The sequence below is a fragment of the Olea europaea genome, chromosome 23 (assembly GCF_002742605.1).
Source record: "Olea europaea var. sylvestris chromosome 23, O_europaea_v1, whole genome shotgun sequence".
Taxonomy (NCBI): domain Eukaryota; kingdom Viridiplantae; phylum Streptophyta; class Magnoliopsida; order Lamiales; family Oleaceae; genus Olea; species Olea europaea.
Window position 1 is genome coordinate 8627076 of NC_036259.1, and position 21514 is coordinate 8648589.

Genomic DNA, 21514 nt, shown 5'->3' on the forward strand with positions numbered 1-21514 from the left:
AGTACTACTCATTCATAAAGTATGCATTTGTAGTTGTTGGAAATGAATGAGAATGAGCAAGCAAGTTGCATTTAAAGTTTTACACTTGTTGTGAATGAACATCTACATTTTTGACGTGAGAATTACATATTAAACAATCTATTTCAATCATTAAAGACAAGAAAATGTGTAATTGTATTCAATGATTAGTCACATATTTCTGCAAATTCTAAATACGAATTCATAGATTTACTGCGAAAGGACTATAATTTCAATGAATTTCGTTTGTGTTTTTTTGGATAAAATTATACATGTCACAAATTATAGTACGATAAAAATGAGTCATGGAGATATTAAATCTAAACAAAACAGAGATCATATCAATTGAAATTGCCTCAAGTCAAGAGTTCACCAAAGTGACTGAATTTAACTTCAGAGAAACCTTCTTTTTCTCCTATCATAAAATTTCATTAAAAGCAAACTTGAAAGGCACCATATCCCCCACCTCCCTAACCTTGACAAATGGAAAATCTGCGGACCCTTTGTGTTGCAATAAAGGATATTTCCTTGTGGGTTTCATTTTAATCCTCTACATGTGAACAATTTCAAATACTAATTAGCAGGAAGTAATAGATCAAGCTAAATCGTTACGAAATGTGTTCATACGAACGAACATCTTGAGGAGAAATTCAAAATTCATCTGCAAAAAAAGAAACATAAAGAAATAACAAAAGTCGGATGATGATATGTCATGCATTTCATTCATAATAAACATACATGAGCTGCTGAACAAATTTTGGCTTCTAAAATCAACTATCAAAATAAGTGAGTCAACTATCGAGAATTTCAAAGACAACCTGTTAAGAACGAAGTTTATCGCGACAGATGATTCCATGACTGTCGAAATTACCATTTACATTTCACATTCATATTGGTTTTCCATGGTGAGTATAAATGCAAAGACATTATTAATAATTCCATAAAATCAACAGTTGAAGTTCATGAAATAAACTAATAGCCTCAATGTGTGATTTTGTGCAATGTTCCATTTACATATTCAACATCATTGTCTAAATTTTTGAGCCGTTAAGAAGCTAAAAATTTTGGCATGCAAGCTAATATAAATTCAAGAATAATGAAAGACCAATTGCAAACATTATGCTTAGACTTGCAACAAAATAAAAGTATTTTACATTAACATATAATAGTGACAGAAAAAAAAACGCACTTCACACTCGCAAAAAATAAACCCTTTGGCAAAAAATAAACCCACTTCACACTCATTAAGATAGTATTTTTACATTAACATATAATATATTTTACATTACATGAAACTCACTTTACGCACAAAATCGAAAAATAAGTAAAATTAAATTTCACATATGGAGCGAAAAAATGAACCAATGAACTGAAAAAGAAGTTGGCGGCTTCACTTCGTTTTCTTTCTTCTTCTTCTTCTTCTTTTTTTTGGGAAACAATCCTTTATTCGTGTTGAACACAAATAAATTATAGAAATAAAATTATCAAAACCAATTTCAAACACAGAATTTCTAAATTTTCTCGTACACCCAAAGAAAATGAGAAAATGACAAATAATAGATTTTTAAATCTGTGCAAATATATCTGAAAATCCTAAAATTTGAAAAGAATTCTTAAATATTTAATTTATTTATTCATTTCTTATATCCAACATATTTTCAACAACCAAGCATTCCCCAAAAAAAAATGCAAAAAGAACAAAACATAATTTTTTCCCCACCAAAAACCCAAAAATAATAAAAAAAAATTATTGATGATGATGATAAATCATGTATGAAGGAATCATAGAAGGAACCCAAACCTTTAAAAAAAAAAAAAAAAAAAAAAAAAAAAAAAAAAAAATCTTGATTGCTGGGAAGAAAAAGATCTCCAAAAATGTCGAAACTTGGATTTCTTTCACAAATTCTCTTGAAGGGCACGAGAGGTTTCTTTCAAATTTTTGAAATTAGTATGAACATTGTCTTTGAGATAGGTTTAGAAAGTCGGGAGGATGTGGTGTGGTTTAGATGGGTTTGATGGGATATTTGTGTATTATTTTGTTCAATTTTTCATCTAATCACATTAACATTAATTATAGACAAATATGGAATTTAAATTGTCTACATGAATTAAAAAAATAAATTAAAAGTGATATTTTTGCAAAGATTATTAAAAGCGATATTTTTGAAAATGTAAAACCAAAAAATGACTTAGGGTCAAAATATTAATTTTTCAGCAATTTTTTATTATTATTATTATTTTTTATTTTTTTTTTGGTTTAACTATATTAGGAATGCCTTCGCATCAGTGAAATGGGTGAAAATGGCACCATGTCCTTTTAAATGGATATCATATTGTACACCAAATATCGTCGATAATATTTTTGTGATAGTTAGAAATAAAAAAGAGCTAAGATGTTGCATTTAACCATCTTGTATTGACGAATTTAATAAAATTTGATCAATTTCGTTGCTAGAAAATTCAACGGTGCGTCAGCGTATGACGACTAAGTGTAGGATTGAGCACAATTTATTTAGTAAGAGGAAAGTATTTTCACAAATTTTAGGTTCATACTCGGGAACATAAAGACAAACGCATATGAAATTGATGAAAACAATATCGTGTCATTTGAAATGGGTAATTATCGTTTTTGTGCATGGGATCTCGATTTCACTAAAAACATTCTCACTTATTTTTAAAAAATTTAAAAATTAAAAAGAGTCAAGATATTGCATTTCGCTGACAAACTAAAAAATTTGATGGATTTGCTGACATGACAAACGAAATTGTTGACATGAGACATCGTTATCGTTTGTTTCGTTAGTTGATAACAAATCAACCAAACAATACTTATAAAAAAAATGCGATTAATGTGAAAAAAACAATGAAGTATTAAATAAAAATACAGAAAATAAAAATAAAAATAAGGCAAAGGTTAAAATTCAGTTACACTTTTTACAACTTCAAATATATGAAAGCACATTTTTAATTAATTTTTCATCAACTAGCTAAAATAATATGTCATGTCAACATTTTCATTTGCCACATCAATAATCTCATCAAATTTTCTAATTGTGAATTTATTGAGTGACAGAGGAAAGAATGATTTGATAATTTCAATGACCAATTGAAAAACTTTTAAATTTCAACGACCAATGAAATAACAATTTACTAAGTTCTATGATCTTTTGAAAAAATTATAAAATTTAATGACCAACAAGATAACAATTTAATAAGCTCAATGGCCATCCAAAAAACTCTTAAAATTTAATGTCCAATGAAAAATATTGTGCAAAATTTAATGACCATCTGAATTTTCAACCGCACTACACGACAAACGGTAATGACCACGCACGCGCACATGGGGGTCGGGATTATTTTATTCGATCGGGACCAATGCATTCCATGTGAGGGCACGATCATCAAAACTGTCATCCGTGCTGGTCAAGTCGCATTATTCTTGAATTTTTAACCCAACTAGCTCAGATCATAATTAGACGGGCCTTAATCGACCTGAGTCCGGATACAAATGAATTGGTCCAAGTTGTCTTTCCAACATATTTTGCCCCTTTACAGAGTAACGCTGTAACAACCACATCGTTTATTGAGAAGGCTATAGAACTGTATAATTAGAGTTAAGAGTCATACTTTCATTACACTCTACAGCACTTGGAAAAAGACCACAGGATTGGTCAGAATTTTACTTTCTTTCTAGAAGTAAAAAAGTACACAAGTAAATTTAACTACTTTTAAGTTTCATCAAACACGCTCGCGCCCGTATTTACAGATTGACGATACAATTGTGGTAATTTTCCACTATGTATTACACTGTGCATCCATGGCATGTTTGTTCATTCCATCTCCATGTCGTTTTGTTTGACAAACAGACAAGACAATGTCGCAACGTAGTTGACAAACTAATCCCATTTGGCCCCCATTTTTTTAAATGATAATGTGTAGAATAATATTTTTTGGAGAATTAATGGTTGAAAAAGAAAGAAAATGATTTTGATTTACATTTAATATTATTTTATGAACAATTGTTTGATTAAAAATAAGATAAAGAAAAATAAAATTCAGTGCATGTTCGGTGTAGATTTTTTACTCCAAAAAATCAATTTTTTTAAACGTTATTTCACTATGCAAACCATCATTTTTTACTTCTCCTCTAACAGGTATGACCCACTTTTCTCCCCAACGGTCAAATAATCAATTATCAAAATCACTATCGAACAAACCCTTAGTTTAGCCCATGTTTATTTCTCATTTTTTTTCATTAAAATGAAAAATACGACCATTATCCATCACATTAAGTCACTGAATTTGAATTTTTATCTCTTACGTAGAACTCATAACGATTATATTTTTCATTCTCATTTTTGTGAGAAACAAACGGCCCCTTAATGAGGCCAAACGGGTTTTAAATTGACATGACCTTTACACTTGCCAACTAAACTGATAAATCACCTTTTCAGCTAGTTAAATCAATCGACGTGGACAACTTAACATATTAAGACAATTTTCAACGGGCAACTTAAACCCTTATTTGAGCCCCATTTTTTAAGGAAAAATGAATTTTTCATTCGCGTATTGATATGAAATGTATAATTAAAAAATAAGGAAAAATTTTAAATTTGCATGTAATTTCATTTTATTGAAAAATATGATTATAACGATGTTAAAGCACTGTAGAAAAATGAAATTTTTTACCAAAGAATAGGACTCAAACTAGGGCTAAAACAAAATAAATTTGCCCCTATTTGACAACCATTATTTTAAAACTCTTTTTTCTATATAATACTCATTTTCGACCACACATTCATACAATAAAATATTTTGCCCGTAAAATCAAAACTTTTCCCTCATTTTTAACCACACATTCTTAAAAAATAAAAAAATAATAAAAAAAGTGATCACTATTTAAAACTTCATTTTACCCTAATATACTTCCTGAATTTCAGTTAAATTTTCACTTAAAATTCAGTAAAGCGACAGGTCAAAACTTTCTATTTACATAAACACATAGATAGCTACAAATCAACCATTTACTATTACAGAGGTTCGAATCAGCACCCACAAAATAGCACATAATACTCCAAGCAAAGAAAAACATAAAATATTTGTAGGTTTGCGTGAACTTCTTGAAGTTGCAGAGGTATTACCTGCAGCAACGATCGCGTTTCTAGAATTTATTCTCATCCTACCGAAGCTAGACATTCGCTCAAAAGCCCTGTTTACCAAAGCACTTTCCGAAGCTGAAGCAGGTGTTGTAGGTATAGACTCCACAAAATCCCAGATAGCAGAAGACAACAACGAGTCTGTACCGTCATCCTGTTCGCCGCTTCGATTTTGATTTTGATATAGTTTGGTAGAATGATTGATAGAATTATCAAAATGTACCACACCTAGACATACGAAAACTAGGTAAAATCAGAAAACAGTCTAACATTAAATGATTAGAAGAAGAGCTCTTCAAGCTGGCTCAAACTCCCCCATTTCCACTTGGGCACGAGAATTCTTGCCTCGTGGAAGATGACATGGTCTTCCCATACCATCCATCTGACCAAGAGGAGCTCTTTGAGATTAGTAAAGAAGAGATTTTAATGTTGTACAAATATATGAACAATCAACTGCGATTACAGATACATTTTAAGGTGCTCAAAAACGCCGTCATTTAAATTTGCAATTAATTCAGTACCTGCAGCAGGAGAAGGAATGACCATCTGATTTGCTTCTATAGCAGAAGAATTGCTGGATCCTTGCTCACGCATCCATAGCTGATAATTGGTTTCATTTAAAAGAGGCTCATCCAGCTGGCAATTCATGGCTTTATTCACAAGATTATTGTTTAGAGAAGAATTTGAAATCAGGTTTATGAATCCATTCTCTAAATTATTCGTATACGATCGATAAATCTTGCCAGATTCAGTCTCTCGAAGGAACATGGCTGCATCTTGGCATAAGTCAAGCTCGCTCAATCCGTCAAATTCATCAAACTGAAGTTCCTCCGTGATGTCTACTGCTTTATCAAGAGTGAGAGAGTTTGGTTCCTGACCAACTAGATCGTCCAATTCAAGAAAATCTTCAAGGAAATCCCCTTCAAACACGTGACGCTCTAAGCCATTTGGAGATAAAGTGGACTTGAGTGCCTCGTATTCTTGTAACTGCATTGTGCCCAACTGTGTCAGGTCAAAATTGGCTTGCACGTTAGATTGTTGGCTGCACGGTTGGAGGACAGCACTTAGTTCAGGTAAAGTCACGTCCTTTAAACCATGATCAACCAAAGTGCTCAGGGTTTCTTCCTCACCCACAAACTGTTCCAGTACAAAGCCATTATCAAGAGCAAGAGGGGGAAAAATTTCAGGGTCGTCATCATCGCGGTTGAGGAACTCCTCAAGATCACGTATGGTATTATCTAAAGACACAGCTTCATAATCTTTCTCTGCAGAGTTCTCATTGTCAATAAGGCCATTGACATCTAGCTTATCATCATCCCATTCCTCTTCCCTAAAAGGGGCGCCATATTGTTCACCGTTTTTGGGACCAGGCCCGCTCTTCTTATATACCTTGTATAGGGCATAGTCATCCTGTGCATCCTGGCATCTCTTCAGCTCCTCCTCATCCATGGTATATTCATGCATCACCCAGTCTGTACGTTCTCCTCTCCGTGCACGGCCTTCATAGAAGACCAGTGTCTTCTTCACCCCAACAGGGCGAGAACTACGTGTGATGAAACGATCCTTCCCTGTCATCTTCCAGTATCCATGCCTTGTTCCCCTATTTGACCGTCCTCCATTTGGCTTCCTATCTCTGTGGCTAAAGAAGAACCATTGCTTGTCGCCAGTTTTCAATTTAGATAACCCTGCATTTCATACATGTACAAACTCAATCAACAAGGATCTAAAGCCAAAACAATCAAAAGTGAAAAGTAGGAAAACATTTGGCATAAAACTAACAAAAACAATAACCAAAATCGCAGTAAAATAGACAAACCATTGATCATCCTGTTCTTTTGACACTCGCACCCCTACATCCAGCCATTTGCAAACAAAATACTGAAATCTAAATATCTGGACAGTTAGTCAAAACTAAGATTTACAACAGAAGTAAGAAGGTAGGATCATTTATCAATCTTCAATTTTATAAGTTTTCCAGTCCTTAGGACATAAAAACAGGCACAAACTAATCAATTCCTTGTTTTCCTAAAGTTAGATATGAGCTCTTCATCTTCCCCTCCTGATATTACAAAATCAACAATCTGAAATTGAATTTTCAGAAATCAGAATACATATATTTTTTATTTATTATTTATTTATTTATTTGAGGGGGGGGTGTGGGAATCATCTCAGACCTGAAAAATAGCATGAATTAATCAAGCAAACTAGTTTTCAACACAATCAAATTACTCAGTAAAAAAATAAGCCAAAACTAATCATACATCACGTTGACTTCAATTTTTGATGAACCATCAATCCACCACAGATCTGTAACAACAACCCTAACAAATAAACCCATAAAAAATCGTTTAAACAAAAAAATCAGATAAAAACCAAGTTTAAACAAAAATGAAATTCAAGAAACAAAAATAAAAAAGCAGCCCAGATACTAAAATGAAGTCAGCGATCAGATAAACGCCTAAAATTAAAATCAACACCATAGAAAAATTAAAATTCTGTAACAACCCAGCGGTAAAACGGGGAAAAAACTGAAAATCGTACCAGGCAACTCTTCTGGATCCCACTTATAAACATCGATTTCTCCGATGACGTCAAGACGGTGCTTCTTTTTACAGATCTTCTTCTTGAGATAGTAAAGCACAAGCTCTTCATCGGTGGGATGAAATCGAAAACCCCGAGGAAAACATTTTTCGTCCCCGAAACACCCAGAACCCGAATCCACGGTCACCTTCATCTTTCTTTTCTTCAAAAAAAATTGGTAAAATTCACAAAAAAATGTATGTATGGGATGTTGATTATTTAGATGAAAAAAGAAAAGAGATTTTGATTTTGAGAATTGGCAAAGACTAGTACAAAATCAAACGGCGGAAGGTGAAGACAAAATCGTATAGTCAACGGAGAACGCGTCGGGGACGCGGAGTCTCTGTAGAGTCGGCGGTTTTCTTTTGGAATTTGGAGGCACTTGTTCATTTATTAGGGGAAGAGAGGACTCATTTCATAATCCCAATTTTATTTTGAGTAAATTAATTCAAATGTCAACTATCACGTGTCCATTTACAAAAATATCTATTTTCACAAATTTTTATAAAAATGTTCATTTTGAAACATTTTGGACCAAAATATCCCAGTGAACAATTTATGATTTCACACAAAGACAATAAATGGATATTTTTACAAAAATTTTATTGGTCAATAAATTTTTGACATATAACATATCATATTTATTTCAAAAGTGCACAGTCAAATCACAACTAATATTATTTTTTTCATTGACACAGAAACGTCAAAAATTACATTTCAAGTGTAGAGACATGTCATATTCAGAGTGAAATGTCATTCTACCTATTTAAAATGTCGAGAACAACGTTTGAAATATCGAGAATATTTAATATTGTGATTTGATATGTATACTTTTAAAATATAAGTGGGATTCAAATATCGAGAATGACTTTTGAAATGTCGATAAAATCATTTTAATGTTGCTTATCATGAAAGCTACTTCTCGAAATTTGCAACAAATTGAAAAAATAAATAAATTGCTTCTATTTTTCATTAAGGGCACAATAGACAGTTTAGTGTTAAATTTAAAAAGTTGATATTTTCCAATTGACACACATAAAATTAGACGTTTTTGAAAATACCTCTTTTATTTTTCAAGTGCTCAATCTTCAATTTCATCTATATATTTTATGGGATTTACAATTTAACTTTTTAATCATATATTTTACCAACATTTATCAAAAATTTTGTCACACGTCCCTAAATTTCATTCATTGTCACACTCAACTTTTAGTGAAATCTCAATCAGACTTTAATCTAATTTCAAATTTTATTGTTTCTATCACATTTCGTTACCTATCTTCTTCTAAACTAATAGAAATTGTATGGCTGGTAATTATATTGTTACTTATTTTCATTTAATAATTTTGTGCCTACAAACGAAAATAATGAAACAGAGGTTATGGCAAGATCAGTAAATTAAAATGCTAAAAAGTGTTTTTTTTCCCCCGACACATTTATGACATGACGTAGAGGTAGTTTAGCATGTCACGTGGCAGTTACAGGAAAGATTTGTTATGGGATAATTGTCAATTAAGCAATTTTTTTGAATTTGAGAGATGATAAGGGTGTAAAATTGAAATTATTTTGAAGTATAATCACTTGATTGAGATAAATTAATAATTAGTTGTTCATTTGAGAATTAGCTGAAAGTTCTATGACTGCTGATGAAATTTAACCTTCTTTTTTCTTTTTGTTGAGTTTTTATTGGTTCAGTCAAAGGAAAAGTTTTCGACATAGAGCCGGGACGATTTTTAACCCTTGTTTGATCATCGTTATTTTTAAAATGCATTTTTCTCTTCTTCTTTTTTTTCAATTATAAAAAAAATAAAATAATATTTAAATTCAAATTTTTTCTTTATTTTTTAACCACATATTTTTTATTAAAATACTATCGTAAAATGCATTTTCATAAAAAAAAAAAGGAAAAAAAAAAAGCAAAGGGGCTCAAACAAGATCTTAATCGCTCCTTTGGATAAACCTTAAAAAATAATAATAATGATAATAAATAATAAATAATAAAAAGAAAAGAAAGTTGAACAAATTTAGGTTCTATTTGGCATGACTTTCAAAAAGAGTTTCTAAGATTTAACCTCGTCAACTCCTTCAAGCGACTTTCAGATCCTGGCCCTATGGGTCATTTGGCTAATTTTATGAAATTATTTTTCCTAATTGGAAGAATTTTTAAATGAAGTTGATATAATGTGATTTCCACTAAAAATACTTCCGAAATAAGAAATTCCTTTAAAAATTAGTTTTCGAACAAAAATAAATGTAACTTTCTGCAAAAGCTCTCTTTTGTAAGAAGCAAAAACAAAAGTAAACATTAGACCAAATGGGTCCTTAAGTAAGTCCCTGTGGCGTAGATATTTTTTAGAATATGTTTTGGAAAAAATTATGAGATTACAAATATTAAAAAAAATCTGAATCTACATGCAAAATTATTTTATTAGAAAAGATTTGTGGGTGAAAATGAATTTATAGAAAAATGAAAGCAAAACCTAAATGTGCATTTGATCAAAGTGTACTTATATAAGTTATTTATGTTCGACTACATAGTTATTATTAAGTAAAAGCAAATATATTAGACAACCAAAAGCTCGTGTGAACAAGCAGTGAGTGAAGAGTGCAACTGTCAACTACTTGGTCGATCCCTTTATAAGCAAAATACTTCTTTTTATAGTCCATGTTTGAGTCCCATTTTTCTCAAAACTTATTTTTTAAAACTCGTTTTTACCACATATCCTCCCAGAAAATAACTTTCCCCATAAATTTAAAACTTTTCTTATTATTTAACCATACGTTCTCCAAAAAATCACCATTACAAAACACATTTCCCTCAAAAAATAAAAATAAAAATGGAGCTTAAATACGAGCTATGATAAGACTTCCATGGCTTCTAAAGTTGTTGGCTTTACATTTTTTGCCCCCAAAATGGAATAAAAAAGACAACTTTTTTAGCCAAACATGTATGGCAATTATTCATTACTTAAAAGTAACTTTGATCAATATTAAAACTTGACCAAATATGATGTTTTCATGGTTATCTATTGGTGACTCATATCAACGTGAAATATCACAGCTAGAGTACAATTCACTTTGCAAAGAACCAAGTATTAATGGATAAATCCATTAACATTTTTAGCCAAACAAGTTTGGCAAATATTCATTACTTAAATGTAACTTTGATCAATTTTAAAACTTAACCAAACATGATGTTTTCACTGTTTATCTTTTGGTGAATCATATCAATGTGAAATATCATAGCTAGAGTACAATTATACTTTGCAAAGAACCAAGTATTATTACTGGATAAATTACACGTCAACTAATTATTGAAATATTAATCAACATATAAGCACTTAAACCACTCTTTTGAAGGGTTGATCTTTTAAAATAAAATCACAAATCTTAACATGGTATTAGAGTCTATTAAACTCCAACAAATTATTTAATCCAATTAAAACTAAAAAATGAGTATTAATCTGCTCAAACGAGTCACCATATTACGGAACATGTTAAGGAATAAATCATAGATAATTTAATTACCAAAATATAGACTAACATAAAGAATGTGCATTACTCTTCTTAAAAATGTAAACTCAAGTTTAATGAGAAACTATACATATCTAAAATGTTTGAAAGATAGAATTTCAAAATTAAAAAATATGTTCTAAAATTTCAAAATTCAAGTGATAATTAAATTTCATTAATTAAATAGATAACTAAAATATTTTATTGCTTAATTATATTGAGGTTACTATATTATATAGTTTATTATCAGAATTACGTATTAATTATATAATTATAGAACATCACAGTCACAAATCACAACTTTATACATCATAAATTATCAAATTAATATGTCACAACTTAACAAATTATGAGTCACGATTACAAATTTAGTCGCAATCTCATTTTTTTCAGGTCACATATTATCTATTTTATCAATCATATATTATTTATTACTAAAAAATTAACCAATTTATTGATCGTAACTATCCAAATAATTGATCATAAACACTCTTTATCCCACCCGACCCCAATTTATTATCGACACCAACCGAGTGTCGTTCCATCTCACTACAACAACTAGCAACACCATTGCAGCACCAACAACAACATCATTAGCATACCACCAACCAAAATCACCTCAAACCTCTAGCTATGCAACAGAACGAAGGAGAAAGAAACCACCACAAAATCACCCCCAAAACCACCCCATAAGCATTACCCTGTGCAACGATGCTCGCCGATAGTCTTTTGGTGGTTTTTGGCGATGATCTTCCATGTGTTATAAGGGACTGTTTTTCTCGTGTTTCAATTTTGTAGTTTTAAGTTTTGAATTCATTTTGGGCTTTGTGTGTTTGAGTGCCTGTTTTGAAATTACTAAAAATACGTTCTTTTTGTCATTTTGAAAAACTGTTTTTCAAAACATAAAACTGAAAAACGCGTTTACTTTGTTATTTTGAGAATAATTTTTTATAATATTTTATTCAAGAAATATAATTATTCAATAATTTTTAATACTTTAATATTAATATAGTATTAAATAACATATAAATTTTGAAGTTAGTGAATCTTGAAATATTTTTCGATAGATATAAAAAGCACAACCTAAATTAAATTTGGCAACACAATTCACTAGATACTATTAAAAGTTTACGTGTCATGGCAAAACAAGTAGGCACTAAATAAAATATAAAGTACAAGCTACATTTCATGTGAGCCGCCCAAACTATTTTTTTCGACAATTAAATTCAAATAAAAGACATGGGAAAAGTACAAAAGCTCAGTTTGAGAGCCAAAAACGACCTCTTGATTACTTCATACAAATGAAATATATATGTATGACTAAGGACTACATACAGATTCGTGTAGCATTCCCTTGTGACACGATTGCCAAAAGCTAAAGCACTTTCACACAAGAACACGTCATCAGACCAAAACTGCAAGGTTTGGACAATGCAACCAGCGCTCGCCCGATCTATCGCAATTAACTAGCTGCATTATGTGCTTTCTGCTTCCTCAGTTGCAATCTCAAATGGTTATACTTTGCTCTTATTCCCAAAGGAAAAAACATAATTCCATTTCAATCATTTAGCCATATCATTGCAAATATGAGAACTAAAAGAACCGCATACTTAAATTTCGAGTCGTAGCTTGATATGAATGCATGAGCAGGCCAACACCAATTCCCTCACCAAAGCACATTCCAAGGCCTATTCCTACACCAACCCTTACACCAGCATTGAACCAATATACTTGGTATAGGCCAAAATATTTATGTAGCAGCCAAACACCAAAAACAATTTCCAATCTTATTTGCTTAAAGACCTCAAGTCCTGGTATTTCTTGATTACATTTAGCAACTATCAGTAATTTGTACAATAAGAAAGAATACTCTAGTCTTAAAAATAAATAAATTATGTAACTGACAATAAACAAATTATACGCCAAACCCAGTGAAATGATACAAAAGGAAAAAAGAAAAATCCTAAGAAAAATGTGGCAAAACAACATAAGGTAACAAATTCAACCTTCATTAACCTCTCCTTCCATCTGAAGCCTTTGTTGCAAGGTAATAATATTAAGTTTAGTGCTTTTGTTTCCGCAAGAATATCAACAAAAAGCCATATTTTCTCCAAGCCCAGTTGATTATACGTTCATATCCACATCTTCCATAATATGAGCTGATGATGCTAATTCCGTCAACTGCTTGCCATCAAGCTTTGATATAAGTTCCATGGAAATGAAATTTTCTTGTAAGCGCAAGAAGTTTCCTCCGTAAGTTTCCCATCTTCACCATGGTACATGTCTTCCACGTAATAGCTGCATTCAGCTTTTCCATCCATTTCATACGCATCCATGTCTACATCTGTATACTGCAAAAATAATAATAATAATAATAATAAAATAAAAAAAAACCAAGGGATACTAGTAACATGAGACAGGCAGGTGACATTAAATTATTCAGTGTGCATTTACTAAAGAAAAGAATAGCATTCTTTTCAATCATATATCATAATCACGCCCAAAAGAAAAAGTAATTAGAACAAAAAGCTGCCCAACTCATCCACAAAATTCAATCTTACTATAACTAAAATTATTTTGGCAAAACCAAATGCTGTCACAAATGCATTATTGAAGCAGAAAAAACTGCATATTAGTGGATGCCATACTTATCAATGCTTGAGAATGACCTAATACGATCACACTTAGTTTCACTTTCATCAACACATGCCTATGCTTCTTCTTGTACTCCCTCAAGTTCCCAGAAGTACACACCTCAATAATGAAATTCAGCGTGTTTATCTCCTCATCCTGCCACACTGAGTACAACGCAATAATATTCTTATTTTTCAATGTCCTCAACAGCCGAACCTTGGAATATAACCGATTGATCATCGCTTCGTCTCCAAGGAAGCTTATCAATTTGATTAGGTTCCAAGCCACCTCAATCCCTTCCTCTTGTTCAAATGCTCTGTACATTCTCTTCACAGCCCCCGATCCAAGCAGCTCGCTATACCGACCATATCGGCTAGTATACGAATGCCTCGCCATCTCAATCCACCAGTTCAGAACCCATACTAGGTATCTACAGGGAAAAAAAGCAAACTAAGCCTTGTTATCAGTAAATTTGGATTCAACTCCAAGGGAGAAGTACATTAATAACTCAGATAATGAAATTCTACTATTTCCCACATGCCTCGGTACACCATAGAAATAAAAGCTTATTCTTTTCTTTCTTTATCTCAACAGTAAAAACATAAAATAAATACACATCAACAAAAATCACAAAATATGAATTTTCCACCATAATCAAGAGCAATATTTCCGTTTACTAAAAAAAGAAAATGGAGAAAAAAAATTATTGAATAATACTAAATCAAAGTATAGTAGGAAAGAAAAAGGAATAAGAAGTGATAATTTACCAGAAACGGAAGCAATTTGAGACGAATCAAACCTGAATAATTTCCCAAGAAGAGGTGAAGCGGAAAATTAGGGACAAAATTGCAGGTGACCCATGATGGTACTAGATGCGCCTGGTTGGGAGGAGTGGAGTGGTGGTGGTTCATGCCCGAAACGGTGGTCGACGACGGTGGAAATATGGTAAAAATCGTGACTTGTAGCGCAGTTTTGGGTGGTGATTGGGGCTGTTTTGGGCAACTCCATGGCCAGGTGATGACAAGAGGTTGAAGAGGGAGGTGAGGGGGTTTGAATAGTTGTGAGATCCGGTGTTCTAGGTGGCGGGTGGTGGTAGATTGTTGAGGAAGAAGGTAGCACGTCTTCCTTGGTTTTCTGCTCTCATGCACAGTAATGGAAAAAGGGCTATTTCGCGTGTTTTCAATTTTGTTGTGTTTTGTATTGAAAATGCACAAAATGTCTTTTTCGACGTTTTATGTTTTTAGTACAAATTTTTTTTCCGAAAAGTCATTTTCGAAAATGAAAAGGAGAACGCGTTTTTACAGATTTGAAAAATTGAAAATAAAAAATAACTTGAAAACGACAAAGAGAACACACCCTTAGGTTTGGGAGTAAAATGGTGATAAGCGGATGGGCGTTGGGTAAGGTGAGATGGTATATTGATTTAATGTTATAATATTATTAGTAATATTTAAAAGTTGAATTATCACTTGATTTGTGAATAAATAATTTTTAAAATTGATTTTTGAATTGAAAAGTTAAAAATCATGTGTCAGTTTAATTTCTACAAGTCTAATTGGTATTAGAGTTCATTAAGTTCAAATGAACAATTTGATCCGATTAAGACTAATAAACAAGTTATTTAAATTTCAAAAAATTAATCCTACGTTAATTAATTACCAAAATATAACCAACATAAAAGTACTAGAGCTACTCTTTTTTAAAAAATTTAACATTTTAAGATGAAAACTTAAGTTTAATATGATATCACTACTGATTAAACTCAAATGAGCAATTTGATTCGGTTAAAACTAAAAAACGAGTACATAAATTTCAATATTGATCTGCTCAAACGAATTATCATCTTGCGAGGCATGTTAATGAATAAATATCACATCGACTAATTATCAAAATATAAACCAACATATAATAATTTTAACTACTCTTAACCTTGTTTGATTCCCATTCTTTTCTCATTAAAATAAAAAATATAACCGTTATCTATCACATCAAGCCACCAAATTTGAATTTCTATATCTTGTGTGGGGCCTGTAACGGCTATATTTTTCATTCTCATTCTTCCAAAAATGAGAAATAAACGGGGCTCAATAAAATTGACATTTTAAAATAAAACCTCAAATCTTAATAAGTATACAATGCATATGATCGAGAAAACACATTAACCTTAGATACACGTGAAACTAGAAGAAAAAATCTTTAATTTCTTAGTCATAATTCTTGTAGGACAAATCACAAATTTATGAATTTACAAAGTTTGATTCAAGAAAAATCCCGAGGATTGAGAAGTCAAATAATAATCAAATCATTTAGGAGCAATATTTATAAACATCAATTAAAGGTAAACATTCAAATGTGCTAAGAAGCACAAAATTCAGCTGTCGGGCAGTTTCATTTGGACCAGTTCAGAAGGAGGTCGTAAAGTACAAACCATATATCTCTTGTCTTCCCAAAATAGACATGGAATTTTGTTTACAATTCAACTTAATGTCGATATCTACGTAAAAATATGTCAAAACGAGACGCTGATAAAAAATAATAATAATAATAAAATAACTGCTGCAAAACTTGCAATTAATGTTCGACTACTCTTATAGCCCTTGTTTGAGCCCCATTTTTCAAAAATCTATTTTTCTCCGAACTCATTTTCAAACACACATTTTTCAAAAAATTAATTTTACATGTTAACCAAAAACCTTTCTCTACTTTTTAATAACACATTCTCCAAAAACCACTATTAGAAAATCTATTTTCTCCAAAGAACGGGGCTCAAATAAGGGCATAATTTGTGTGTCAATGTAATACAAGACAAAATGCATGCAACGCAAAGTCAGTGTGTACCTCCTCAGCTTACTTTACATTTCTTCTATCATCCTTCCCATATTGCATAAATGAACCCTTAAGACTGGAATGTCAATATTCATCTATCGAGGAAAGGGTAAAATTTAGATTGCCGAAAGGAGAAATTAACAGAGTTCTCCAAAAAGATGTAAAAGAAATGACAGTAGAAACATTGCATTACAATAAAAATAATATAATCAGAAAGCATTCCGAATCGTGACCAAACACTAAGAGTATACAATTGACTTGTTAAACTTGTTATAGGAAATTGCAAAGAAAGCAGCGGAACGTAAAAGAATATCACTAAGTGAAAACATTGATGATGGGTTGAGGTTTGGTTCAACCCAAAAGAAAAAAAGCAGCAAAAAAAAGGAAAAAAAATGGAGTTATGATATTGACAGCAAGACATTCTTTTTAGGACGTTATGATAACTCAAACCATACAGTAAAAAATGGTACGAAATGCATTTCAACAATTTGGCAAGCATGCTTGCCTTGCATAGATTCCCGACATGAGCACATCTGAATTATCAAATGTGCTTCAGAAGTTATTTAAAGCTTTAACTTACATTTCCTCTTAGTTATTGCATGATTTTAAGTCTACTAATCATTTCCTCAGCAGAACCATTGGGAGTGGATCAGAACTAGGGAATATAGAAAATCAATGGAACCAAATGTTAAGATTTATGGTTCCATCTTAAAAGATCAATTTTATTAATAGAAGTAGTTCAAGACCTTTTTAAGTAAGTCAATATTTCGGTATTTAACCGATGTGGAATTTTATCCCTTAACATGTCCCCGTAAGATGGTAATTAATTTGAGCAGACCAATCTTGAAATCTGTATGCTCATTTGTTAAGTCTTAATCGGATCGAATCGCTCGTTGGAGTTTAATGAGTTCTGATACCTTGTTAAGACTTGGGGTTCCATCTTAAAAGGTCAAATTTATTAAGATGAGTAACTCAGACCTTTTTAAATTAGTCAATATTTCAGTATTTAATTGATGTGAGATTTTTATCCCTTGACACCAAATTGCATTTTAGTTTGTTCTACTAGAAACTAACAAATCTACTCAAAGAAACATTAGGGCTCAAAGATTAATGTTCTATTGATAAAATATCTAGAGTTGAAGATATTAAAGGGGAAAATGCTCTTCGTACAGAGCATTTCCTACAGGTTCTTACCGACTCCTCACTGTAAGGGTCGATCCCATGTGGAAAAAAACAATTACGTCGAGGCCTGCGACCTGCATCATGCTCCTATTTAAGGAACTAGCATGAAGCCTATTATTAGTCTGACATGTAACAACTAACAACCATATCAATAATGGATAGACTGAAGTACAATAAGATAAGTAAATAAGCGCACTAAGAGCCAGGTGACATTTTAATTTTTAAGTGATGAATTTCCCCATGACTTCTAAAAGAACATCAGCATGAGAGATTGCCATGGTATAACTTTGAAAAGCCAAATTAACTTTGATTTAAAATTTAATTAGCATTTCTAGTTGACCCAAACTAGAGCAACGTGTGATTAAAAAGTATAAATTTTTGTTGGATTTACATACAAAAGTATTATATTGGAAGAATGGTAGTTAAAAATGAATTTGAGAAAAAATAAATTTTAAATAACGAGACTCTAAAATGGACTAAGTAAATATGTTACCTAATCGCATCGTGATTTCAAAATCTTGAAATTGTAGATAATTAGAGCTTTGTGTATACCCAAAATTAGATGGACAAGGAGCAGGAAGGGTTGAACATCGCAAGCAACCTTTTAACATATTTTCTAGAATCTTTTGTTTATATATATAAAATATATATTTAGTGGTTGTTTCGACTGATCAAATATTAATTTTAACAACATATTTCATTGAATCCACAATTTTTAACAACAAAACTTTTTATTTAAATTTGTTGAAACTTATCAATAGCTTTGTCTAACACTTCGACGATTTTTGGTTTTTGAAATTGCTTCTTTCAATTTAAATGGTGACCGAGTAATTATTATCATAGATAAATATAATCAACATTTAATTATTATATCACGTTGATTCATTTGACAAAAAAAAAAAAAGAAAAGGGTTTTGGGAGTTGCTCAAAAAGAATGGTTTGTGTACCCTTTGAGGGAGTTAAAAAAATAGCGAAAACGTTGAATCATGAAGATCGTAAAGTGGCTATATTATGAAACAAAAGAGTCAGTTCGGAGAAGCGATTGAAACAATCAACCAAAGAAAGAATGACCTAGGGATGTCGATGAGTTGAGCCGAAATTTGAGGCTCGGGCTCGGCTCGACTCGAATGAAAATGATTCAAACTTTCTATGGCCTCAGTCAAGTTGGGCTTTTGCTCAGCCAAAAAATATAAATTTGACCGAGCTTTCGACTAGAGCTTTATCGAGTCGAACTAAGCCAGCTCACCTTTTTTTTTTTTTAGTATACACAAGCAGCTAAGTAGCTGCCTGCTATGTGTACTTTTTTTTAAGACTCGGCTTGTCGTAGGCTGAAAATGGCTTGTGATACCAGCCACACTAGCTGGCTCTAGCTTGAGCTGACACCCAAAATGGGGCTCGGTTCTACTGAGTTTCGAGTCCGGCTGGTTCAATTTTTTTCTGGCCAAGATAGAGATAGTTCGAGTCAGGGAGCCAAATTAACACATTTAGAATGATCTCAATATTGGGTCTTTCTCGATATGCTTCGACTCGATTACTACGTTTTTAGGCAGTTTATGTGCCATAGTTTCAATACGGTGTGAGCAGAGTTGGTTGAATGATCCAAGTCTCTTGATCCCTAAGTGTTCACGAAATTATTTCTTTCGATTTAAAACTACCGCAAGTGTACGGTTCGTTAACAAGTAATGAAGTGGATTAAATGAGTCCGAATATCATCCCACGGAGATTGATTAGTTCAATTTTATTTATCGTCACCTTAACTGAAACAATAGAAATTCTAGATATTTTTGCTAACTAAATTATGATTTAATAACCTACTTATAAATATAAAGCCTAAATTAACTAAATGAAATGCATGATTATAACTAAATGCAAGTTTTATAAAAAATATGACAACGAAATGCGTACTAGGATCCCGAATTCCCTTATATCAATCCCCTTTAATCCGAATTTTATAAATTTGACAACACAATTCAATTATGAAGACCAATATTCCTAATTTGTTTAACAATCTCTCTCGAGTAGAATTAAATCTATTTTCACATGCGATCCGACTATATTTCTATGACGGATGCGAACATATAAAAATGTATTAAAAATTTATGAATACTAAAAGATCACGTAAAAATAGCGGTATTTTTTTATCCCCTATCGAACTTTATGACAATTAACATAATGTCTAACTTATTTTCCATCTCTCGAGGGTAAAACAAGCCACAAATCTCATACAACTATTGCGCACATAATTGTAGAGAAAATAAAATCAATGCCAATCATTCAATAATTAAAAAAAATATGTTTTAACGTCAAATAAATAAAATTCAAGATTAAGGATTCATAATATAATGTTCATCGCAAATCTTAGCACATAAAAATCTAGCCTAACACGGTTAAAATAAAAGAATACATCAGATTTTGGATAAAAGACATCACCGGGTTATCAAATCTTGAGAAATCTTGAGGCTCTTCGTGTAAATCTTCGTTCTTGCACTCAAAATCCTCTTCAGGAAGTGTTCTTCTACCTCCAATACGTTTTGCCTCTTTCTGAACGTCTTTTGGTATTTATATCGCGTGAAAATTAGGTCACCAAAAGAGTTTCGGTCGTATAAGAAAACTGCAGAATCGGCCCCCAGAATATACCTATGCGACCGCATAGTACATTTCTATGCTGTCGCATAGAGTAACAAATTTTGAGAAAAAAATTCTCGGAAGCTTCTATGCGACCACATAGTTATGCGATTCTTTCTGCTGGACAGTTTTTAGTATTTTGATTATAATTTTTTCTCCTGATCTCCAATTGAAGTGATTCAAAGTTCATTGGACAAAAAACTCTAAGATATACACTTTTGATAGAAATAGGATTTCTCAAATTCTAATGTTTACTATACCAAATATGGACCTCAATTAGAAGCTAAAAATCACAAGCATACCCTTTTTGCCTGAAAGTTGATACTTGATAATATTTCGATCATATTTCACCTCTTTGACTCCTTTCCTCATCCAATTGACCTCTAACACTCTTGAATCTTCATTCCATTTCCCGTCTCATCTATGGATTATTTGCAACTTGATCCTCGAACTTTTAGTTTGATTCATTTTGGTCATTTTGCTTGTTTATTTTATTTCTATCATCTCATAATATCACCAAATTGGTACTTAGCTCATTCACTTCCTTGATTTGTCCTTTGGACCATCGTTTGGATAATTTCACTTTGGTCCTCGAGCTATCACTTTGCTCCATTTTAGCCTTTTTGCAGCTCTTTTCTCCCGAATTCCACTATTTTTATATAAACACCTACATTGCATGAATTCAACGAGATTAAGTAACAATTTAAACATTTTGATTGTAATTAAGTCATGTTTATGATCTAAATAAGTGTGCAAAAACACACTTATCACCAAGCTACTTTGGTTCGCTTTACCAAAAAAAGAGCAAATAGTAGGTAACGAAAGGGGAACATAGTAGAGCGAGAGCCCTTAAAGTCTACTCGGTGTGCACTTTTTAATAACATAATAAAAAAATAATTAAAATTAAATTCACATTAATTACATAATAAAAAAGAACTAACACGTATTAGATTTTTTTGCTTAATTTCTTAGTTTACACG

At 31.8% G+C, this 21514-nt stretch overlaps 2 protein-coding genes across 7 annotated transcripts; both read right to left on the reverse strand.

Annotated features, from left to right (window-relative positions):
• Positions 1-4944: 4944 nt before the first annotated feature.
• On the reverse strand, positions 4945-8158 carry LOC111372303 (NAC domain-containing protein 17-like). Of its 5 annotated transcripts, XM_022994570.1 has the most exons (4): positions 7716-7781; positions 6991-7059; positions 5696-6859; positions 4945-5417 (listed from the first exon to the last, which is right to left on the reverse strand). In XM_022994570.1, exons 2-4 carry the CDS (start codon positions 6998-7000, stop codon positions 5035-5037), a joined length of 1557 nt encoding a protein of 518 aa, XP_022850338.1. In that variant the 5' UTR covers positions 7001-7059; positions 7716-7781; the 3' UTR covers positions 4945-5034. The 5 variants fall into 5 exon arrangements, with proteins under 5 accessions (XP_022850338.1, XP_022850335.1, XP_022850337.1 ...); XM_022994567.1 differs by lacking the exon at positions 6991-7059 and having other exon boundaries at positions 7716-8158; XM_022994569.1 differs by lacking the exon at positions 7716-7781 and having other exon boundaries at positions 6991-7397.
• A 4880-nt stretch (positions 8159-13038) lies between these two features.
• LOC111372305 (probable serine/threonine-protein kinase WNK11) lies at positions 13039-15090 on the reverse strand. Of its 2 annotated transcripts, none has more exons than XM_022994572.1 (3): positions 14701-15090; positions 14022-14331; positions 13039-13618 (listed from the first exon to the last, which is right to left on the reverse strand). In XM_022994572.1, exons 2-3 carry the CDS (start codon positions 14295-14297, stop codon positions 13445-13447), a joined length of 450 nt encoding a protein of 149 aa, XP_022850340.1. In that variant the 5' UTR covers positions 14298-14331; positions 14701-15090; the 3' UTR covers positions 13039-13444. The 2 variants fall into 2 exon arrangements, with proteins under 2 accessions (XP_022850340.1, XP_022850341.1); XM_022994573.1 differs by having other exon boundaries at positions 13916-14331.
• Positions 15091-21514: the final 6424 nt, after the last annotated feature.

Excerpts from the sequence above, each read along its gene's own strand:
- LOC111372303 (XM_022994567.1), bottom strand. The coding sequence starts at position 7,908 with ATGAAGGTGACCGTGGATTCGGGTTCTGGGTGTTTCGGGGACGAAAAA. Across the intron at positions 6,860-7,715 it reads GGATCCAGAAGAGTTGCCTG|GGTTATCTAAATTGAAAACT; the intron begins GTACGATTTTCA and ends TATGAAATGCAG. Across the intron at positions 5,418-5,695 it reads CATTCCTTCTCCTGCTGCAG|TTTTCGTATGTCTAGGTGTG; the intron begins GTACTGAATTAA and ends GATTTTACCTAG.
- LOC111372305 (XM_022994572.1), bottom strand. The coding sequence starts at position 14,297 with ATGGCGAGGCATTCGTATACTAGCCGATATGGTCGGTATAGCGAGCTG. Across the intron at positions 13,619-14,021 it reads CGCTGAATTTCATTATTGAG|TATACAGATGTAGACATGGA; the intron begins GTGTGTACTTCT and ends TTATTTTTGCAG.